The sequence below is a fragment of the Sceloporus occidentalis genome, unplaced genomic scaffold, assembly GCF_023333645.1.
Source record: "Sceloporus occidentalis isolate IW3139 unplaced genomic scaffold, rSceOcc1.0.p SCAF_1, whole genome shotgun sequence".
Taxonomy (NCBI): Eukaryota; Metazoa; Chordata; class Lepidosauria; order Squamata; family Phrynosomatidae; genus Sceloporus; species Sceloporus occidentalis.
Genome location: NW_028316981.1, coordinates 25,585,386 through 25,609,482, shown reverse-complemented (window position 1 = coordinate 25,609,482; position 24,097 = coordinate 25,585,386). Strand labels below are relative to the sequence as shown.

The following is a 24,097-nucleotide window of genomic DNA, read 5'->3' as shown; positions in this document are numbered from 1 at the left end:
TTGAATGTAATCATCCGTGTTAGGCTTTTGTCATTATTGAATTGTTACGATATTATTATTATTATTGTTTTTTGCTATGCACTGCTATGTTACATTTGTTTATTATTTTATGTTTATTGTTATTGTTTATTGCTATTGCTTTGTATTTCCCTACTGTTGTAAGCCGCCCGGATTCCCAGTGATTGGGCGGGATATAAATAAATCCTATTATTATTATTAAATTTGCAGATGACACCAAACTAGGAGGAGTAGCTAATATTCCAGAGGACAGGATCAAAATTCAAAATCACCTTAATAGATTAGAAAGCTGGGCCAAAGCTAACAAAATGAATTTCAACACGGAGAAATGTAAGGTACTGCACTTAGGGAGGAAAAATGAAATGCATAGATATAGGATCTGTACACTTGGCTGAATGGACTACATGTGAAAGGGATATAGGAGTTCAAGTAGACCACAAGATGAACATGAGTCAACAGTACAATACGGCAGCTAAAAAGGCCAATATGATTTTAGGCTGCATCAATAGAAGTATAGTGTCTAGATCAAGGGAAGTAATAGTGCCACTCTATTCTGCTTTGGTCAGGCCCCACCTGGAATATTGTGTCCAGTTCTGTGCACCACAATTCAAAAAGGACATTGAGAAACTGGAGCTTGCCCAAAGGAGGGCGACTAAAATGGTGAAGGGTCTGGAAACCATGCCCTATAAGAAATGCCTTAGGGAGCTGGAGATGTTAGCCTGGTGAAGAGAAGGTTAAGAGGTGAGTGAGTTGGCCCTGAAACCAACTGGGACAGGCCCATGACAGCCTGTCCCAGTTGGTTTCAGGGCCAACTCACTGTGCTGGTAATACACTCGATGTAGTCTTCAGTAAGGTCCGAGAATGCCCGTGGGTGGAAATAGATGCCATTTCCCCTTTGTCATGGACGGACCATTTCCTAGTCAAGATAGGACTGACAGCCACTATCCTCAGGGGTGGAGGACCCATTAAAATGGTCCGCCCTCGAAGGCTGATGGAACCCAAAAGGTTCCAAAACGCTCTAGAGGGTACTATGTTTGGGAAAGATGGCGACACTGTTGAAACCCTGGTCGATAACTGGGATAGGAATCTAACCGGGGCTATAGACAGTATCGCTCCCGAGCGTCCTTGCCGGCCCGCTTCAAAGAAAAGACCCTGGTATACGGAAGATCTTCGCCAGATGAAGCAGGCTGCGCAACAACTAGAGCGCTACTGGCGGAAACATCAAAACTTATCTGACAGAACACTCCATGGGAACATGTTGCGTTCCTATGGAGTGGCAGTAGGTGCAGCTAGGAATGCATTCTGTGCTACACGGATTGCGTCAGCAGAGTCTTGTCCGGCAGAACTGTTCAGGGTGGTCAGGGAGCTAACTCAACCCCCGGCCACCCAGAACCCTTTACTTGAACCAACAACTGCCTGCTGTGACGCTTTTAACAACTTCTTTGCTGACAAAGTCTCTCAGATAAGGGCTGATCTTGACACCAGTTTTCAAGCAGAACCTTTAGTAGAGGTATCCAGTGTCTCTGGTAACAAGGTTATTCTGGATCAATTCGAGTTTGTGAGTACCGAGGACGTGGACAAGCTCCTTGGATGCGTGAAAAAGACAACCTGCCCTCTTGACCCTTGTCCTTCTTGGTTGACCGTGCAGGGAGGAGATGTTATAAAATTCGCTCTCCATCTGATAATAAATACATCTCTTCGGGAAGGTATTGTTCCATCTTCGTTGAAACAGGCAGTTGTAAAGCCTTTATTGAAGAAACCTTCCCTAGATCCCCTATCTATGAGTAATTATAGACTGGTCTCCCTATTACCATTCTTGGGCAAGGTGATTGAGAGGGCAGTCGCTTTTCAGCTCCAGACGGTCTTGGATGAAACTGATTATCTTGACCCATTTCAAACTGGCTTCAGGGCGGGTTACGGAGTTGAGACTGCCATGGTCGCCTTAGTCGATGATCTCCGTCTGGCCACCGACAGAGGAGATATAACTGTTGGTGCTCTTGGACATCTCAGCGGCCTTCGATACCATCGACTATGGTATCTTTCTGGAACGCCTGAGAGAATTGGGTATCGGGGGCACTGTGCTCCAGTGGTTCCGGTCCTATCTCTCGGGAAGGTTCCAGATGGTGAGGCTGGGGGACAGTTGCTCTCGTAAAAGAGAGCTTACATCTGGCGTCCCTCAGGGCGCCATTCTGTCCCCCATGCTATTTAACATTTACATGAAGCCGCTGGGAGAGATCATCCGGAGCCATGTTATCAGTACGCTGATGACACCCAGATAGATCTATCTCTCCATGTCTCCGACTGGTAAATTACTACTCAATTATCCTAAGGTGAGATTGGCAACTACCCAGCAAAGGGCCTTCACAGCAGTAGCGCCTTCTCTTTGGAATGCCTTACCTGAGGAGATCCACCTTAGTGGAACGGTTGAAGCCTTTAAAAAGGCATTAAAAACCCATCTCTTCCTACAAGCCTACCCTCCCAATTCCTTGTAATAATGTTTCCCCCCTATTGATTGTGATGTACTGATATTTAGGATTTTAATGATGTTAAATTATACATTTTTTACCTAATATTTTGGATTTAATTTGTATTAATGTGTATTCTTACTATGTTATTCATGGTATTGTTTTTTATTGATATGTTGTACACCGCTTTGATCTTGGGAAAAGCGGTTTATAAATAAACAATTTATTATTATTTTTATTTTATAGCCCTGTTTAAATACTTGAAGGGATGCCATATTGAGGAGGGAGCAAGCTTGTTTTCTGCTGCTCCAGAGTACAGAACACGGAACAATGGATGCAAACTGCAGGAAAAGCGATTCCACCTCAACATTAGGAGGAACTTCCTGACAGAAAGGGCTGTTCAAAGTGGAACACACTCCCTCGGAGAGTGGTGGAGTCTCCCTCCTTGGAGGCCTTAAACAGAGGCTGGATGGCCATCTGTCAGGGAACCTTTAAGAGCTGCATTGCAAGGGGTTGGACTAGATGGCCCTTGTGGTTTCTTCCAACTCTATGATTCTACATTTGAAAGTGACAATTAAAGAGCATTTGGGGGCATTTTTAGAGGCAATCCAACAGGATATTTTCAAGTATTATGCCATTCTATTATCAGTCCAAAGGGTCCCACCCCACAAAAAGTAATGGAAAAGGACAGACAAGTCATGAGCAATCCAGCAGGTTATGCCACCACTGCTTCCTAAACAGTAAAATGGCAGCATTTTTTAAAAGCATATTTCTAAGTTCAGGAGATGAGAGTGATCTTGGTTCTTCTGATAGCTGAGGGGCACACGAGAAGATGGATTGCTGTCTCTTTTCCTTGTACATCTATTCCTTTGCATGAGACCCTCCAACGTCTCTCTTCCCTCCTCTCATGCTGCCTGTCTTGTCTGGAGGAGTCTCACACTCTTTGTTTATTCCTGATCTTGTTCATTCCAAATCTTGATGAACACCTGTACCTATCTTTTCTTCCCAATAGGCAAGCTGATGAAAATTGGAGTCCAGCAACTTCAGGAAGATCACTAATGTGTTAACTCTATTCACACATTAGTCATATACAAGGCTACTGTATAGACTAGGGAAGGAGACCTAGTGCGCTTCCAGATGTTAGTGAACTACCAGTCCCATCCTCCCTCCCCTCTGGCCAGGCTAGATGACACCGATGGGAAATGGAGTCCAACAACATCGGGGAGGCCACTGGTTCTCTAGCCCTGACATGAAAATGGGAAAGGGGGCCTCATTGTCAAGGTTGTTCCAGTTCCCCCAGTCTACCACTTCCCTCATTTTCTGATCCAGAATTGAGTGTAGTTCCGGTCTCCCCAAGAGTTCTTTCAGCACTGAACACTGGCAAAAATCACTGCTATAAGATAAGCTTAATTGGTGGCAAATGATGCAGCAGGTGGTATACAGCATACAAGCATTCCAGCCCTTTCGCTGATGAGGTCCAGCACTTTTAAAAATGTAAATTGTTAGTCTCCCTGAATTTTAACAGGGCGTGTGACATAATCAAATATATAAACAAAGAAGAAAGGACTGTCCACAGGACTAACCAGTCACCTGTAATCTATCCAAATTCTCAGATACACAGACCCATCTCCTCCAGGACTGCAGAAACAAAAGAGCACGCCTGCCTTGTTTGATCATCAACTAGCTAGAAAATTGCCTCATTAACCACATGTCTGACTACTTCGGAGGCAGTGCAAACTTAAGCAAGCCCTTGCTCAGATAAGTGAGTTAGAAAGGCCCTGATATAATCTTTCTTTTTGAATTGCTTCATTATGTAAGTAACAGTTTTTTGCTACTGTAAAGGGCTAATGCAAAAGCTTTCCTAAGGACCCTTCCCACAACACATTTATAGCACTGGAATTCTGCTTTAACTGCCATGGTTGCATCTTGTAAAAGCTTGGGATTTGTAGTTTTGTGATGTACTGGAATTCTTACCAAACTACAAACTCCAGGAGCACTATTGCCTTACCAAACTACAAACTCCAGGATCCCATATATTGCCATGGGAGTTAAAGTGGAATAATAATGCTACAATTCTCTAGTATGAAAGGGCTCTAAACCACAGAAATAGGACAATGGCTCATCTCTCTTAGATCATACCATCTTCTTTGTACCCTCGAAGCGTATCTTCACCATTGCTGGGCCTCAAGTGTTACAATTCTCTATGGTTTAAGAAAAACAAGGGGCTTTTTATACAGATAAGTGATGAAGAGCCTCTTTCAACCTGAGGGCCAAATTCTGTTTCAGATTAATTACATGTGTGTGTGTGTGTGTGTGTGTGTGTGTGTGTGTGTGTGTTCTTTCATGGGTCAGTGGGGCCAAATGCAAAACACGGAGGCAAAAATATTAGTAGTTTAGAAGAACATACTTCTTGCTATTAAGTTAACCTAAGGAGAAGCATTTACACCTTACAGAACAAGGGGGAAACATACAAAAGGTGGGAAGCTTGCAAATGATGTCATAAAATCCCAGAGAGCCAGACCGGGATCTTGGGATGACCAGATTCAGCTGCAGGGCCTGATGTCCCTCATGCTTGGTGTAAAATATAGGTATATTGTTTGTGAAGCAGAGGATTCACAAGGAGGCTTACCCTGTTTACCACATCTTCTGTGTGATGGATATCACTGGCTGCATCACGTATGGCTTTCTCGGCAGCACTTTGGGCCCGTTTGGCATCATCAAGAGCTTTCTTCACGGCTTGAGCTGCACTCTTTACACCTTCTGCTCGAGCACTGGAGAGGGAAGATTTGTTCTTGTATAAATACAGCCTTTTACTCTCACCAGAATTATAGCACTAGCATTAAGATTCATCAAGGTTACAGGTCTATTAACAGCCTTTAACTAGTGTCACTCAGTAGCTTTCTTCTGCACTGCCTTCTTGAGCATCTGTCTGGCCACTGCTGGCATGTCAGGCTGGATGGACTTCTTATTCATTGTGGAAAGGTATTTCATCTTATAAATGTGGGTTTCTCTCCTATTGTAGGTATTACACTCACCTTACATGCCTGTGAGCAAAATGCAGCCTCTCAGCCATGTATGGCCCCAACACTGAGGGGCGGGGTTGGTAGCTCATACCAATGACCCATCCCTGCAGGAAGGCTGGCTTTTCTGCTCCTTGATGCCTCTCAGAGTGGTTGTTTTGTGTAGAAATTGTTTGGGATCACAAGCTACCCAAAGCTGCCAAAATCAAAACCAGAAGAAGCTCTGTTTAAATATTTGAAGGGATGTCATATTGAGGAGGGAGCCAGCTTGTTTTCTGCTGCTCCAGAGACTAGGACCCGGAGCAATGGATGCAAGCTGCAGGAAAAGAGATTCCACCTCAACATTAGGAGGAATTTCCTGACAGTAAGGGCTGTTCGACAGTGGAACACACTTCCTAGGAGTGTAGTGGAGTCTCCCTCCTTGGAGGTCTTCAAACGGAGGCTGGATGGCCATCTGTCAGGGATGCTTTGATTTGGATTTCCTGCATGGCAGGGGGTTGGACTGGATGGCCCTTGTGGTCTCTTCCAACTCTATGATTCTATGATTCTACTATAGGCCTATGAGGTAAGTGTAAGACACTTTCATTTTTCTTTTCTTTTTCTTTTTTTAGGGCTAGTGCAGTCTAAAGCGGTGCAGCCTGATTTTCATCTCTTGGAGGCTGAAAATTAGTTCCCTGGACTTTCTACAGCTACCCACCTTTATAATACACAAAAGGTGTCTGGGTCATCAGAAGTGGCTTTGTAACAGCCGAGACTACTGATCGATGGACCAGTCATTCCCTAACTGGATGACATCTAGATCTTTTGGAATAAAACCCTCATAATTCATGTTGGGGACTGCGGTTGCTGAAAGTTGCAGTTCAAATCATGTGGGGGATATCAGATCGGAACTTGATATACTCTAACTGGTGGCAGAAATTACAGGTTCCAGACAGGATCCCACCCCCAATCCAGGACTTTCAGCATGCAAAGCACATGTTCTCGCAATTGAGCTACAGCATCTTACTGACTATCCTTTCAGGAAGGATCATAGCTGAGTAGTAGAGGGCACCTGCTTTGTATGGTCAAGTGCTCAGGCATTCATTCTTGAGCTAACATGATTTCAGCTGCATGACTAGGAAAGACCTCTGCCTGAAGCCTTGGAGAGTCACTGCTAGTAAAAGCCAAGATTTTTGGGCTTGTTGGATCTGTGATGCCTGATAAGAAAGCTTCCTACATCCATAGTGTACTCATGTTCTTTACTGGAAAAAGATTTCTTGTCCACCCATTTCTATTCAAAGAAGGGTTTTTTCCATGTCAAGAAAGTCATTCTTTCAGTCTGCAGTTTTCAGAATCCCTTAGGTAGCATCACCACTAGCCCATCTGGCTAGGGTATTTTGGAAACTGTGGTCCCAAAAAGATCTAATCTATTCACATTAATCCATGTCAGACTCTCCTTGAACTTAAAACAAGTGTGTACTGGAGTTCAGATGGTGAGTCCACTCAGCCAGCCAACCTACAGGTCTTCTCCAGTGTTACAGAGTACCTTGGCAGTTCAGTATTGTAATAATAATCAAAAAATAAATAATTTATTTATATTTCCCGCCTCTCCCTGCAGATTGAGGTGGGATTACATCCAGTAAAATGCATACAAGAATATAAAAATACAAGAATACAATCAATAAAATACTACCAACAATAATAGTTTCAAATAAAGATTAACTGTATCATCATTCTATAATAGCAACAGCAATAAGGTTGTACAGGAATTATAATCAAAGAGTGGAGTATTAATATAACAAATTTCCTATACAGAGTTGGATGGGTAAACCTGCTGGAAAAGATCCATCTTAACTGCCTTCTTGAAGGCATTGAGGCTGGTGATTAGACGGATCTCTTCTGGTAGGCTATTCCATAGTTTTGTAGGGTCCAAAGTCATCTTTCTTGTACCTCTCACCCACCAGATATTCTGGACTCTAATTCCTATCATCTCCAGTTGGCATGGCCAATGGATAGAAGATATGATCCAATTCATCTAAAGCTCACTAGGCTGGGGTGGACTCTTAGCCCTTCCTTTCACTTTCCTGAACAGTGTGCTGCCACTTATGAGGAAAAGATGACTTTACAGAGAGAGTCTCCCTTATCCAAATTGCTTGGGATCAGAGTATTTTGGATTTCAGATCTTGGAATATTTCATATACCTAATGAGGTATCTTGGGGATGAGAATGGGGATGGCAATAATTTAGGTTTTGTATACAATTTATAAACACACACCCTGAAGGTAATTATATACCTAATAAGTCCACTGACTTATCAAAAAGCAAAGGTGTCATTGTCTCAGCCAACGATGTTGACAATTTTGCATTTTGGAATTCTAAATAAGGGATACTCAACCTGTACGAACAAAAAGTTCCGCCCAGTTGTGACTTGCCTTTGTCTGATTAGTGTTCCCTTCTTCTCCTGCTCCCTCACATACTTACTTGGCACGGCGTGCATCCTGCAGCAGCTGCCCTGCCACACGGACATCCCCTGCTGTTTGGTCCAAGATGGCATCCACATTAGCCAGGCTGCTGACACGCTCCTTGATCTGTTCAGCAAGATGGTGGATTTGAGCAGGGGATGCTGGGATGGAGAGTTCCAGCACACGAGAAGCTACTAGGGCAATGCTGTCAGGATCAGCCCCCTCAACTGTGTGAGAAAGGGTCATTAGTGCTTGGAATGGGTAGAATAACAGCCACCCTCCCTTCTGCCCCAGATCATCCAGAAGACCTCTAAATGTGCCTCTGTCTTCTGCTTCATGAATATCCCAAAAAAACCTTACAATATCTGCTGCTACCCACAAATCATGAAAATGTTTTCTCACCCAGATAAGAATTATCTATATATATAAGCTTCTTTAGGAGCTTTGCTGAGAAGCAAAGCTTTAAAACAACCCAAGATGAAAATATGAACAAAAAGTAAGGAGCATGCTACTAGAGCAGGATACAGTTCATTGTTGGGGCAAATCTCTCCTTCCCCAGTGTAGAGAACAGGGTGAGTTTCTCCTTTGAAATCAGGTCAGAGACCTCTGGGTCTTCCTGTGTGCATAAAGAGGTTGCAACCAGTCTAAAAATGAAATAGCATGCTTTCTTGAGGTATGCTTACAAAAGTACCTAGTTTACCTGGTTTTAAAAAGGAGCAACTAAATTTATTTATTTGCTTTATATCCTGCATTTCTCCCAAAATGGGATCCAAATTTATCCAAGGCTGTCGGTCACTCAGGTGAACTGTATCAGCACTCAAATGCACAGCAGGCTGGCAATCCTTTTGGCTACAAGGGTGAATGGAGAATGACAAAGGCCGCGCGCGCGCGCGCACACACACACTATTTTTCCACCATCTCAGCATGCGAGAATGGATGGGATAACTGAATGGACAGATGGGATGGAATCACTGAATCAGGAAAGGTAAAAGCCTCCTTCCAAACCTAGGACTTTATCACACGGGCAAAAAAGACGGGAACATAGCAGGATGCTTCCATCAGTATCATGCAATAATGCAAAGATTGTCACACATCATTACACGGTACTGCTATTATCCTGTGATTATCACATGAGTAAAGAGGAATTCTAGCACTGCTTTTTATTCATGGGATAATAGCAATATCACGCAACATCATGTGATAATCTTCATGTTATTGCACAATATTGACAGAAGCATCCCGCTACGCTCCTGTCTTTTTTGCCCATGTGATAAAGTCCATAGAAAACCCAGCTAATTTCCTGTTTCTCTGGCAGAAATGTCAAAGAGAGATTATAGTTTTGAGATGGGAGAGAGATTCCTAAACAGAGGTTGGATTGGACTAATTCAGGTGGGATTGGAGGAAATCTCAAAAGCATTTGGACCAGCATCTGGCATTCTGCAAGAAAGCACCAAGCAAAACTGCCAGTCACCTTGGAAAGACCAGTTGTTGCTGCTGCTGCTGCTGTGTACCTTCAAGTGCTTCCAATTTATGGTGACCCTAAGATTTATTCTAACCACAGCATTTGAGTTTTTTGGTGTGGGATGTGGGTTGCTCTGGAGCTGCTAAAACCAGATTTTTGTTGTTGTTGATTTAAAAAAAATCCTTGACTTAGATAAACCATGCTGACATGACTTAAGAAGTATGCAATCTGTTATCAGTTCTATGTATTGTATGATGTATCAATGTGTGCATTTTTTGTTTTTTTAAAGTTGTCTTATAAATTTGGGATGGGAGAATATTTTCTTCAAGGTCTTAAATCATGTATAGAATATTTTACATAATCTTCCTAGAAGAGACTCCTTTTCTAAGTTGGTGCTGAGTGAGGAAAGTGAGCATAGTGTATAGATTTAATTAATAAAAGAATGTAAAAGGTATGGGCTAGAAGAAAGACTGCCTGATCCTCAACTTACGATTCAGGAATCCTTTGATTTGCTGGATGAGATCTCGCAGTTCCTTATTAGAGCGCTCCAGCCGGGCTTTGGTGGCATTGGCGTTGTCCAAAGCTGCCTGCGCTCTCTGCTTTGCCTGCCCTGCCTGGGCCTTTGCTTCAGCCACCTGCCAACAAGACAGCAGATGCCCAAGTGAGCCAGCAGGAGGCAGCAGATACATAGGAATTTAGAGAACATGAACACTAGGAACATACATAGACAATATATATACAATATGTAGGCCCATGATTTTAACATTATCACCTTTTTCTTTATTCTGTATGATTTTAACACCTTCGCTAGATGAAGAAGCCAGTGGAGCTTCGAAAGCCTGCATCACATTCCTTGTGCATTTGTTTTGTGGATTTTGGATGTTATTGCATCAGGAATATAGTCATTTGTGCATTTACTCTCCCGACATATATAATGTGCATCACACCATCTGGACACTTCCGATGGATATAATATGCAAAATATTTCCTGCATCTTACCCTGCTTCACTGTAGTCTATGAAACCTTATGCTACAACTTCTATCACTCAGTTAGTCTCAAAGGTACTACAAAATCCCTTTGAATACTGATATTCCAGAATAACACAACCATGTCTCTGAATTCTACCCAGGTCTTGCTGTTTTTCTCAAAAGTTACCTGACGCAGCAGGATATCCACATCCGCTACAGCACGGCGAAGCTCTCCTTCAGCATGACGGGCCCGGTCCAGGGCATTATCAGCTGTGGCCACAGCCCCATTGCAGTTGAGCCCCCCGCAGTGACGCCTGCCATCTTCATCACGGCAGCCAGCTCCTCCACAGGGACTGGTGGCACAGGGAGCATCCCCTGGAGCCCCACATACCTAGGAAAAGAAACAAGGCAGAGAACTACTGAATCATAGAGCTGGAGACCACAAGGAGCATCCGGTCCAACCCCATTCTGCCATGCAGGAACGCACAATCAAAGCACCCCCAGTGATGGATGGCCATCTGGTCTCTGTTTAAAAATCTCCAGAGAAGGAGACTCTGATGGAGTGTGTTCCACAGTCAAACAGCTTTTACTGTCAGGAAGTTCTTCCTAATGTTAAGGTGGAATCTCTTTTCCTTAGCTTGTATCCACTGTTCTGGGTCCTGTTATATGGAGCAGCAAAAAACAAGCTTGCTCCATCCTCAATATGACATCCCTTCAAATACTTAAAGAGGGATATCACATCACTTTTAACCATTTATTCTCCAAGCTAAACATATCCAGCTTCCTAAGTCTTTCCTCATAAGGCAGTTTCCAAACCCTTCACCATTTTGGTGGCCCGCCCGTGGACACACTCCAGCTTCTCAATATCCTTTCTGAATTGTGGTGCCCAGAACTGGACACAGTATTCCAGGCGAGGCCTGGCCAAAGCAGATTAGAGTGGCACTATTCTTCCCTTGATCTAGACACTATACTTCTATTGATGCAGTCTAGAATTGCATTGGCTTTTTTTGCTGCTGCATCACACTGTTGACTTATGTTCAACTTGTGGTCTACTAGGACTCCTAGATCCTTTTCACATGTTGTCTTGTTAAGCCAGCCGTCTCCTATCTATACATTTCATCTATACAGTACTTTACATTTCTCCATGTTCAAAATCATTTTGCTAGTTTTGGGCCAGCTTTCTTATCTATTAACGTTATTTTGAATTTTGATCCTCTCCTCTGGGGTATTAGTTACTTCTAATTTGGTGCCATCTGCAAATTTGATAAGCATGCCCTCTGTTCCTTCATCCAAGTCATTGACAAAGATGTTAAATAGCACTGGACCCAGGAGAGAACCCTGTGGCATCCCACTGGTCACTTCTTTCCAAGAGGCTTATGCACTTCTAAAAGAGAAGCCATTATTAAGCACCCTTTGGGTTCAGCTGGTCAACCAATTACAAATCCACCTAATAAATGCATTGTCAAGCCCGGCTTCTACTAGTTTGTTTGATTCTGCAGTCCATATAATTTCTGATTCTCCCACCACTGATGGACGCTCCAGCTATGGAGGTTTTTAAGTACAAGTTAGATGGGCATCTTTTAGAAGTGGAGTAATTGTGTCTTCCTGCATGACAGGGGATTGGACTGGATGTCCCTTGGGGTCTCCTCCAATTCTAAGATTCTATGACTATTCTCTTTCAAGTCTACTTTCAAGTTGAACTGCCTTTTCCCTCCACCAAGGCAGTCTGTTTACATCAGAACTGAGCAAGCACTGGGGCTGCAGAGGCGTTGTTTTAAAAGAGAACTCTCACTCCTGGAGGCTTGAGTCGCAACAAGATTTTTTAAAAAGAAATTCTAGTAAGGGCTGCCAAACAGCCCCGGGCCCCCACAAGTAGCTTATATGATGCTGCTCCCAGTACATAAGCTCTTTACGTTGACTTCATTTTTAGTTGTGTACCGTTAAGTAATTTCTGACACATGGCAAGCCTAAGGTGAATCTATCATGGGGTTTACATGGCAGAACTTATCATGGGATTTACTTGGCCCCATCTTTCTCTGAGGCTGACAGAGTGTGACCTACATAGTTTCACCAGGTGGGTTTCCAGGGCTGAGCAGGGATTTGAATCACATTGACATCATTATTCTTCCTTTGCCCAGATAGGATTCACTCTAACTTTATGTGGCCTTTGGCTAATTTCCACAATCTTTGATGCCTAAGAAAAATTTCCCTACTCTCCATCATTTTCCATCATGCTCCATTCTCATACTGGTGCTTCTTCTTCAGCTCCAGGTTCCCTCCAGGCATCCGCCCGCAGCCTCACCCACCTTCTCATTTATCTGGTGCAGGCTCAGCCCTCCAACACGGGTCGAGAGGTCAGTCAAGCCTCTCCGGTTGGCTGCGTTCTGCCGGTTGAAAGCATCTCTTCGTGTTGTTATCAGGTGTTCTGTGCGACGTCGGGTAGCTGCTGACTGGCTGACAGGGTTGGGCACCACCAAGGTGGAGGTGTTGGCCCGGTGCTCTGCTTCTCGTGACTGCACAAAGGATTGGCGGACACTATCATAGGCACCTGGCCAGGAGGAAAAACTGGTTCAAGCAGAGGTATCAAAGGACTGTGCTGGCAACAATTCGCCTAAATGTTTGGTCCTATTGGCCTATGGAAAATCCCACTCACAATTGATCACTTTGCTTCCAAAAGCTTCCCCTCTGGAATCACAACAACTCCCCGTGCTCAGACTAAATTGATAAATGCACATACATAAAGTTTAAGAATCATAGGACTTTAACACATGGGGAAAATTGGAAGGTTAACCGATTGTCAATCCGGGGTCATCCATGGTATTTCACGTTATTTTGCAAGAGAATATCACACAACATCAAACGCAAATGAAAGGCAATCCAAACACAATCGTGAGTCATCACAGGAATAGCTGCATTAGGAAAACTATCGAATTTGTAAATCCTTTTCCACTGCGAATTCACAGTCAATTTGCATTTGCATTAGTATAAAATGCTACTCCAGTGGTTAAATGCCTGTACTGCAGCCACTCACTCAAAACCATAGGTTGTGAGTTCAATCCCAGCGAAAGGGCTCAAGCTTGACTCAGGCTTGCATCCTTCCGAGGTCGCTAACCCAGCTTGTTGGGGGCAATTAGCTTACACTTTGTAAACTGCTTAGGGAGTGCTTAACTGCACTGATAAGCGGTATAGAAATGTACTTGCTATTGCTATTGCAGTTTGACTGTGGGATTCCCCTCCATAAAGACAAATTACAATTCCGATGATCCTTTGTTGCGATTATCCTTCCTGAACTCCCTGGCTGTGGAGAGGAAAGCAGCTGTTTTCGGATAAATTAGCGAAGGGGGGAGGGGAAAGGTAAAGATGAGGAGCCTAAGCATGCCTCCTCCTCATTTCTGTCCACCTCTAACTCGGGAGGGGGGTGTCATTCGGTCCAGAACTGTAAAATCTTCCAGACGTGATCCTCTCCTCCCTGTGTACATGGAAACATGCTAATTCACAAGGAAGAAGCCGATGGGTACATACCCATGTGATGAATTCATTTGCACTGCTTTCTCCTTCAGATGGATGCTGTGTTTGTCATTGTATGTTATAAGCTGCTACGTAATTTCGTGCATTTTCATATTGGCCCCACTTTTTTCTTCTTTTGGGACAGTGATACATTCCTCCATGTGAAAAAGTCCATAGAGTTGGAAGAGACCACAAAGGCCAGTCCAACCTCCTGCCATGCAGGAATACACAATCAAAGCACTCCCAAAAGATGGGCATTCAGCCTCTTTTTAAAAATCTCCAAAGGAGACTTCACCACACTCCAAGGCATTGTGTTCCACTGTTGAACAGCTCTGACCATCAGGGAGTTCCTTCTGAAATTTAGGTAGAATCTCTTTTCCTGTAGTTTGAATCCACTGCTCCTTGTCTTAGTCTCTGGAACCATGGAAAACAAGCCTGTTCCCTCTTTGATATGGCATTCCTCCAAAAATTTAAACATGGCTGTCATGTCCCGTCTTAACCTTCTTTTCATCAGGTTAAACATTCCCAGTTCCCTAAGTCGCTCCTCCTCTGAACACATTCCAGCTTTTCAACATCCTTCTTGAACTGAGGTGTCCAGAACTGGACACAGCATTCCGGGTGGTTAAGGACCAAAGCAGAATACAGTGATACTATCACTTCCCTTGATCCGCACACTATACCCCTGTTGATACAACCAAGAATTGTGTTGGCTTTCTTGGCTGCTGCATCACATTGCACAGCCAAGAATTTTTCTGAGTATTTTTTTAAAAACTTTGCAATTCACCTGGAGTGAGAGGCAAAACTGATGGCTGACTTGGCCTTCTATCCTAATCACATAAATATCTGTTATGACAGATACATATACTGTATTCAGTCATGTGGAATGCTGAGTCAGGCATGGTGACCATTGTTTTAGTATTGTGCGTACCACTACAGTCCAATGAGTTCGTACCTCAGCTGAGATCTGAATCAGGTTCTTCCTGCTCGCAGCACATGCTCTTATGAACAACACTGAAGTAGGTAACTACCACAATTAGGGAGTAAGCATCTGCCTACTGGTGCACTTCCCAGTCATATCCCAATCTCAAATTTTATAGTAAACTGAGTGGGTATGGGATATTAAGGTAAGGCAGAAAGAAATCCTAATGAAATATCACATGATGGGGATGGTCAACTTAAATGTTAGAATATACCTTACATCAGCCCCATCCCTCAATACTGAAGAATGATGGGAGTTAGAGTCCAAAAATACCTAGGAGGCCAAACTTTGCTCACCCCTGGAACAGGACATGACAGCATAAGACATGGGGCCTGCTTATACTACACAGTTACAGTAGTATGATTTCACTTTCACTGCCATTGGAACACCCTGTGAAATCCTGAGTTTGGGGAGGTCCCAGTGTTCTCTGGCTTGGAATTCTAAGTACTTCCATTTAAGCTGCAGGTCCCAGGATTCCATAGGATGCAGCCATGGCAGTTATTGTGGAATCACTGTGCCATAATTGTGGAGTGTGAAAAAAGGCTCCAATGTTCTATTCCCTACTTAGCCAAGAAGTTCGCTTGGTTCACTGTCATTAGAAAAGTATTTTTTCTTATGAAAGAGAAGATAAAATAAGGGAGAATGAGAAGAAAAACATGTCTATCTGAAGACCAAAATACTGCAGAAATAATCCAGTTTGAGACTGCTTTAACCCCTGTCTCCATGCTAGGGAATTCTGGGAATTATAGTTTTATGAGACATTTAGCCTTCTCTGTCAGAGAGCTCTGATGCCACAATAAATAACAACTCCCAAGATTCCCTAGCACTGAGCCAGGGCAGTTAAAGTGGTCTTGAACTGGATTATTTCTGCAGTGTGTTTTGAACCTGAGTTCCATCATTAAAAAAAGTGGAAAATATAAATGAAAGGGTAAGCAAATTAATGACTTCAAGTATTTTTTGTTGCTATGGCCTCAGGCTGAAAGTGTGCAGTGGTGACTTACCCAAGACATTGGCATTCATAAGGGCATCAAGCTGACGCGCCAGCTCTGCCAGACTGAGGTTGAGGCCACGAACACCACGCTCCAATGTGCCCAGAACATGGTTGGCATTGAAGTTCTTGTCCTGGGTGGCTGTCAGAAATCCTTCTAGGCGAGTCAGTGTTTCTGTTACATCAGCTATCTCCTGCCTGAGAAGGGAGCACAAGTCAGAAGAAATTAAATGCATTAAATGCACCAGCTCTGGGATGCTCATCTATTGCTGCTGCCCCTCCTCAGGACATAACCTTTAATCAGGAGTGCAAAGTGAATCTGTAGTGCCTTTGAGACCAACAGTGTGAAAGAAGTTGTTTTGCACAGTCTCAAAAGTACTATAAGATCCCTTTGCATACTGATGATCCAGACTAACACAGCTAGGTCTCTGAATTCTATCCCCACATAAATCTGGAGTGTGCAACTACACCAGAAGCCAGGGGCACACAGACATACAATTGGATGCAGAAATGCATTCTGAGAAACCCAGAAGTGATGTGACATCACTTTTATTTGGGCTAGAAATCTGGCAATTTCTGTTTTGGGGTGTTTTCATCAGTTAGTAGTTGACCCAAAATGCCTTTATTTTTGTGGTGGCCTGAGCAAATTTCAGGTGAAATTTTTTTTACCCCATCCCATTAAAAAATGTTTACACCCCTACTTTAAATTGATCAGAACTTGGAATGGCTTACAATCCCCCAGATCCTCCATCTACTATGTTGGGACCGTGGAGTATATCACACGGAGTTTTTTGGTGGTGTTGTGGCTCAGTTCCAGCTCACTTCCAAAGTGATTGCACTTCCAATGATGCGGTTTCATGTCATAAACTGACTGTTTTATCCAATGGCATTGATTTCTATGGGAGCCCCTTGCAAATTGCTTGAGCAGTGTTTCTGAAGTCACCCCTCATTTTGGTAAAAACAGGAAAAAAGTGACTCCAGAAAATTCGCTTCGATTGCACTGCAATTTGGTCTGGTGTGGAAAAGCACTCCAATGCCACCCCCCTTGGCCCCTGCATCCTGCTCCGTCATCTCCCTCCTCCTCCTTCATGCCATCTCCTCCTCTCTGCCAACCAGCCGATCCCATCATCCCCTGTGTCCTCCTAGACCCCGATCTGCTCCACTCCTTCACCCTGCCACCAATCCCATCATCCTCTGACTGCTCCTGCATCCCAATCCTGGCCCCAGGGACCCCCAGCGACCTATCCCATCATCCCCTGACTGCTCCTGCATCCCGATCCTGGCCCCAGGGACCCCCAGCGAGCTAACCCATCATCCCCTGACTGCTCCTGCATCCCAATCCTGGCCCCAGGGACCCCCAGCGACATATCCCATCATCCCCTGACTGCTCCTAGACCCCGATGAAGGATGACAGCTAAGGAGGGGGCAGGGAAGGAGGACAGCGTCCAGAGCCCCACTGAGCATGTGCAAGGGTTCCGATTCAAATCGTTGACCCCTCAAAGTATGCTCTGGTGTGGTAATACAATGTGCACTCACTCCCCTTTGCTTGAGTCCACATCACGTGACTTGCTTGGAATCGAACTGACTTCGCTTGCCCCTCACTTCGGAAGGACAACAGAAAGGCAACCAGGTGTGGAAAAACATGACGTTTTAACCTCAATCCATATTGCTAGAGAGGAGTGACTCTGGATCTGGTGTGGAAAAACATCACGCTTTGCATTGCTAGAACAGGAGTGACTGCGGATCTGAGCTGCAACCACCCCCATGTGTGATAAGGTCCCTTATCACACATGGGGGGGGGGGTTTAGAAGGAGAAGGCCCTTTGGAGGGGAGGGGCTTGTCAGATTGGACTCTATGCTAAGAAGTAGACTAACTACTATTTGCTATATCTGGTTGAAAGTGGCTCTCTAAATCTCACACAGAGGGACCTTTTCCTCATCACTGTTGATGTTGTGTGCCTTCAAGTCATTTCTGACTTATGGCGACCCTAAAGCGAACCTAACATGGGTTTTTTTTTTTTTTTTGCAAGATTTGTTCAGAGGATGTTTGCCACTGCCTTCCCCAGATGCTGAGAGTGTGTGACTTGCCCAAGGCCATGGCCAAGAGGAGAATCAAATCCTGGTCTCTAGAGTCATAGTCCAACACTCAAACCACTACGCCATGCTGGCTCTCTTCCTCAATTCTACTATTTGATATTTCTACCTGGTCATGCCAGGGAATGAACTTTGTACACCAAACCTGAGCTCTACCACCAAGCTGCAATCCCTGTCCAAGAAATCACTTCTTAATCTACTTATGCTCTGCTCCTAGGCTCCAGCCTAATTTGTCCCCATTGACTGTTTCCATAATGCTAAAATTACTGTCTACTCACCGCAGCTCATCCATGCCATGCAAGAGGTGAGTGATGGCACCAGCAGTGGCATTGCGTGCATTGACAATGGCCTGGGCAGCACTCAGCTTCTCCTGCAGTTGCCGGAAGGCACCCTCAAAAGCACCGGTGAGGCCTGTCTGTTGGAGATGTTGGGCACGCTGGGCCAGGGTGCGAGTGCGGCTTGCCAAGTCCTGAACAATACGATCCCAATCCCCAAAGCACTCATGGCATGGCTGGCAGGCAGGGAATTCACCAGCAAAGCCACGGGAACACTGATCACACCGCACACCTGACACGCCTGGCCGGCAAGAGCAATGCCCGGTGATACGGTGACATTGTGGCTTCTCGATCCCACGAGGATCACAGTCGCAGGCTGCACACAACACAGATTTAGTATATCATCATCCTCATCATTACTACTACTACTATTACTATTCTTCTTCTACTACTACTACTACTTTTTACCTGCTTTTCCCTATGGATTGAGGTGGGGAACAACAACAGGTTAAAACACAGCAACATATCACCAGTTACAAAACATATAACATAAGTTAAAAACCCCCAACACATATTATAAACACTCAGTTCATAATTTAAAACTGATAATATAAAAGTCATTTGGAAAGGCCTGCTGGACTAGTCTTTAATGCTGTTTTAAACTCAGATAACATATCCAGCTGTCAGATCATTCCACAATTTGGGGGCAGTTGATGAAAATGTCGTCTGGGTGACAACTGCTAGCCTAGTCCTGGCTGACTGAAGTAAATGTCCCCCTGTGGACCTGGGTGTACAGGGTAGATTATATGGGAGAAGATGATCCTGTAGGCAACCTGAGTATGACCACTAATAACAGAGTTCTTAGAGGTCTCTCATTCACAGTGTTGCCGTAAAACAAAAACAAAGATACTTCACGATATAAAAAAATGGAATCAAAGGCTTTCCTGCAACAACCTGTGGAAGGCACAGAATGGGTGGGTGGGGATATGTCATGAGAAACTAGAACTCTCTAGCTGAAATTCTAAACTCACTAAGATTTTGGTTCCACCTATTTGCTAACCACACTCACCCCTGCATTGCTGGTTTGGTTCACCCCAGTGGTTTTCCTGGCATTCTGAGCAGGTTTGGCCTCCAAAACCTGGTCGACACTGGCACTGCCCTGTAAACTATAAAACAAGCCAAGTTAGAAACACATCAGAAATTCTCCCTTCAATATCACCTACTCCATGGCAAAGTGAGATTTAAAATGTTATTGTCAAAATATAAAGGCAAAGATATATGACTTGGGTAGAAGATGACATAGCTGCAGCAACAAAAGCAGTAACAGTAGTCATTGTGGTAACAGCAGCAGCAGCACTTAAGTCTATGGGTATCAAATATAATGTTTGTGATAGATCCAATCATTGATCCAGGTGAGGTTTTCAGAAGATCCTGGGTTCAGCACAGGTGTTATTCATCTGGGGATTCATATTGGACTAGCAAGACAAGAGTAGTCTTCCTGTGGCCATAGGCAAGGAAGATATTGCCTGATGATGAGCTTAATCTCACCTGATTGCAAGCGGGGCTCAGTGAGTACTGGGGGTGGCAGTCACATGGTTGGCAGCCCTGCCCACTGGCTATATTCCAGAAGTTGGGAGCACAGTGGTCACAGTTCTGCCCTTGGACATTGGGCAGGCACCGGCACTGCCCACTGTACTTCTCACATTGACACTGGTCTTGTGATGGGCACTCGCTGCGTACTGTGCCCAGGAAATTACATGAGCAACCTAAAGCAAGAGAACAGAAAGACTAAACTCAGCCACTTCCGCTTAGTAGAAAAGGAGGTGCTAGTGAGTCAGACAGATATTATATATTAAAGAAATGGAAAGAAATTGTGCCCCAGAGGCACAAGCTCTTCCTCACAGCAGATACTCACGACGGCAGGTGCGCCGAGTGGCATCCCCATAGTAGCCCCCCTGGCAGTATTGACATTGATCCCCCTCAGTGTGGTAGACGCATCGGAGGCATTGGCCTGTCCGTCGATCACAAGAAGCTGGGTCGGCCACATCTATGTTGTTATTACAGGCACAGGGCTGGCATCGCCCCCCAGCTTGCCAAGGGTTGCCATAATACCCAGGTGCACACTCGTCACAGCGTGGGCCTGTGTAAAACAAGGAGGTTCCATTTGGAATAAGTAGCAGTGTCCCCTAAGTCTTTGCCTCCTCAACACACACACACACTGTAGAACCAGACATTTGATATGAACCAAAAGTTTGATATGAAGAAAAAGATGTTATAAAATGTAATTAGAAATAAGATATTAGAATACTGATTATATGAATATATGTATGAGAATAATAAGCATGTGCTGTAACTATGTCTTTTTATTCAATATTTTTTTCAAAAGTAACCCATTTGGTTCCAAACCACAACTATTCCAGACAGTCTTCAGCATCAGACCTTAGAAATGATCTTTTTTAAAAAAAACTATAACCCCCAGAATCCCCCAGCTGACATTGCTGGAACTGTTCATGGAAGCTGTTATCCAACGAAATATCATTTCCAAGTTCTGCCAGAGACCCATGCAAAGCCTGCCTTGACATGAGATGCTAAGGTAGATTCCTACCTCATGACACCTTTCCAAAGCAGACTTCATTTTGTAAAACCCAACACCCTTCCTAGAAGCCCAAGTTCCACCCTGGACCCTACAAAGTGGGTGAAGAAGAACCACTTGCCTGTATAGCCTGCGAGGCAGCTGCATACCACAGTTCCAGAGCGGCTGTCTTGATGGCAAGTGGCAGCAAAATGGCGTCCAGAGCCAGGTGCCTCAGGGCAAGGGCAGGGGCGACAGTGACCACCTGAAGCCAGCAATGGGTTCCCATAATATCCAGAGACACAACTATAGAGTTTGGGGGCAAAGAGTAAGTTATCTTTATAAACACATTGCCATACATCATTGTTAGATATAAAGGGAGCTATGAGTTTATTTATTTTCCATATCTGGGTTGGTGCTCTATTACAAGCAGCAACACAGATGATCTGGCACAGGTTAGTTATGACATAACATTCTAGTTTGCTTGATTTTCAAAGCATGTTTTTAGACCTCATGGATGTGAAAAAGGGTTGGAATCTAATGAAGAAAATTTGGAAGTCTGGTATTCCAATGACTGGCATATTGGCATATGCAGTGCTATAGGACTTTTTCTTCCTCTTCCATGCCTCTTGATGCTCCCAGACCTCGTTGGCCACATAGGCCCTGACTGTCAGCTGCTTCAGTTTCTTATTGTATTCCTTACTCCCCACCAAAACAACCTCCTGAAAACAATTACATTAAATCATGCAAATTTACTAGGGGTCAGTAAGTGCAGGTGGTCCAGGACTTCTGGGGAGCTAAATAAACCATGCAAAATGTCAAAAAATGAAAGAAGGGAAAAAAAGCCTAAACCAACAGTAGAAGTGTCCATAAGTTCCTTTCTGGTACTGAGAAATGCACTTTTTTCATTCAGAGGTGGAAAGGGGCCCGGCAACCCATTTAAGGAATGAATTGCCAGCCCTGTATCATAGAATCATAGAGTTGTGAGAGACCCAAAGGGCCAAGCCTCTGCTCTGCAAGAACTCACAATCAAAGCACCCCTGACAGATGGCCATCCAGCCTCTGTTTAAAGACCTCCAAAGGAGACTATGGGCAGAAAATGAGCACTAGAGGACCTATAAATGGCCAGAGAAGTGTTTTCTTTAGAAATCTCTAGGTCCTCCAGTGTGCTTTTATGGTCAACTTCTGGCAGAGCCACGATGGAGGACCTAGAGGTTCCCAGAGAGAACATATTGATCAAATCCACAAATAATCATATTTGCAAAAGTCAAAGCCGCAAATGTGGACTGCCAACTGTATTTTATTTACAACCCAGAATCTGGATTTTCTTGAAACAGAAGTTCTGGTGCAGAAGGAAGGGGGCACAGAATGGACACAGAGTGTATATCTACTGTCACATTAGCCAGTACAATATGGCAAAACTAAAGAAAGAATACCTAACAGATCTTGCTATCCCTTTTAGGGTACCAGAAGGATTGCCTGTCTCAATATGCACCATTTATTTACTGGCTGGGGAATTCTAGGAACCACAAGTCCTCAGAATAACTTTTCTAAGCTATGCTTCAGAATAAAATAGTGATCTTACCTCTGGCATCGCTCTCCTTCTGTGTGGCCCCGGCAATGCAAACAGCTACCTGTCCGTGGCTCACATTCCTCAGAGCGTCCATTGCATTGGCATGGGCGGCAGTTTGGAAAACCCCAGTGACCAGGCTGGCAGTGGTCACAGCGGAGACCAAAGGCACCAGGTCGGCATGTGCACTGTCCACTGAAGTTGTCACAGAAACCACTCAAGGACCCTTCAGTGCTGCACTGGCATGCTGAGAAGTAAAACAATATATGCATATTAGGGTTTTCTCAAGACATTCTGTTGTTATAGTGCTAGGTGATGGGGCGCTCCCCTCCAAATCCAACTCAAAACATTTTTCTGTCTGCAGCACAAAAACAAATGGTGTTGCTGAGTTATTTGGAGGTAAATGGGGTAGAAAGTCCTAAAAGCACCTTTCCCCATCCCTGGCAGCAAAAATACAATAGTAATGTAAATAAACAACAGTCTGCTGCCCTTTTGTAACACCCAAAATCTGCTACCTCATATAGTCATCTTATCCAAGCTGATGGTAGGTCTGGCCCTCCCGTCCCTCTGTTCCACAAACTCAGGCTGACTGGGGCTGCGTTGCCACTATGATTTAAAGTGAATTGGTGATCAGGTTATATGACCATTGTTCCCATTTGAAATAGCTTCTGATCCTACTGTGATCAGTTTCAATCGTGATGAAGTGAGGCAAAAGCAAAAAAACCCGCTCTTTCCTGACACTAGTTCTTTGGCAGTTCTTTTGCAAAAAATCGATTCCAAAGTGTGTTCAACAAATGGGAATGACAGATCTGAATCTCATCATTCTGGAGGGGAGGGACTAATGGCAGAGGGGTGTTTACCATCCCTCCTCAGTCTTTGGTGGATCCACCATTCCCCCTCCCCCACATCTCTCAGCACTGTCTTTGTGCTTGTGGTGTGACCTATGGGCGCATGATATTTTTAAAAAAAAACTGACATAAGATTCAACTTATTGATTTTGCAACTATTTGCTATTACTTGGGTGGCAAGCCGAGCAATTGGGCCAACAGCAGCTCAGTGAGGCTAGTAGTTGCAAAACCAATGAATTGAATCTTCTATCATTTTTTTAAAAAATATATAGTTCCCAAGCCGGGCAGCTGTTTATGTCACTGATGACGCACAGAGGATTTACATGCATTTCGAAGTGGCACAAACTAGTGGGGATGACAATTGTGCCAAAAAAGAATTGATTACAAGGGGATAATGAAAAGATCCGCCTTCATAGTGGAAACGATGGACCTTTTGGAATCAATTCACTGACACGGAGCAAAGGCAAATCGCAAACTGGTTTAAATGTAAGTGGGAATGGGGCCTAGATTGGCAGTTGAATCTTATGAATCTTGTTTCAACACTGGTGACAGTACAATGTCCTCAGGGAAGAAAAGTAGTTTAGGGAGGTAAAGGGAGCAAACTAAATAGCACATAGAGTTCTGTTCTCTAACATTCCTTGATGCTTGATTTCAGAAATTAAACCCAGTCAGACCAGGTCAGTAACTGGATGGAGACCACCAGAGAATACTAAGAATCTCCACATAAGGCTGGAAGGGGAGGATCTTTCTTGTCTGAAACCCTGGCAAGGCACTGATGTCAGAGTTCACAATGCTGGGCTGGATGGACCACTGGTTTCACTCAATGTAAGGCAGCCTCTTCTGTCCCATTTCTCACCCCCAGGTTCTACCACCTGAGGCAGCCAAACTCT

At 44.2% G+C, this 24,097-nt stretch overlaps 1 protein-coding gene across 2 annotated transcripts in view; it reads right to left on the bottom strand.

The window, feature by feature from the left end:
- Positions 1 to 24,097, bottom strand: part of LAMB2 (laminin subunit beta 2) — a 76,208-nt gene that overhangs the window by 7,930 nt on the left and 44,181 nt on the right. For both annotated transcript variants that reach the window (XM_089518289.1, XM_089518297.1), the window contains 12 exons: positions 22,375 to 22,606; positions 20,932 to 21,095; positions 20,133 to 20,357; positions 19,766 to 19,983; positions 19,287 to 19,383; positions 18,221 to 18,593; positions 15,863 to 16,047; positions 12,682 to 12,923; positions 10,563 to 10,766; positions 9,897 to 10,041; positions 7,964 to 8,171; positions 5,113 to 5,254 (listed from right to left, as the gene is read on the bottom strand). In XM_089518289.1, the coding sequence (XP_089374415.1) occupies positions 5,113 to 5,254; positions 7,964 to 8,171; positions 9,897 to 10,041; positions 10,563 to 10,766; positions 12,682 to 12,923; positions 15,863 to 16,047; positions 18,221 to 18,593; positions 19,287 to 19,383; positions 19,766 to 19,983; positions 20,133 to 20,357; positions 20,932 to 21,095; positions 22,375 to 22,606 (2,435 nt within the window). The remainder of the gene's footprint in view (positions 1 to 5,112; positions 5,255 to 7,963; positions 8,172 to 9,896; positions 10,042 to 10,562; positions 10,767 to 12,681; positions 12,924 to 15,862; positions 16,048 to 18,220; positions 18,594 to 19,286; positions 19,384 to 19,765; positions 19,984 to 20,132; positions 20,358 to 20,931; positions 21,096 to 22,374; positions 22,607 to 24,097) is intronic.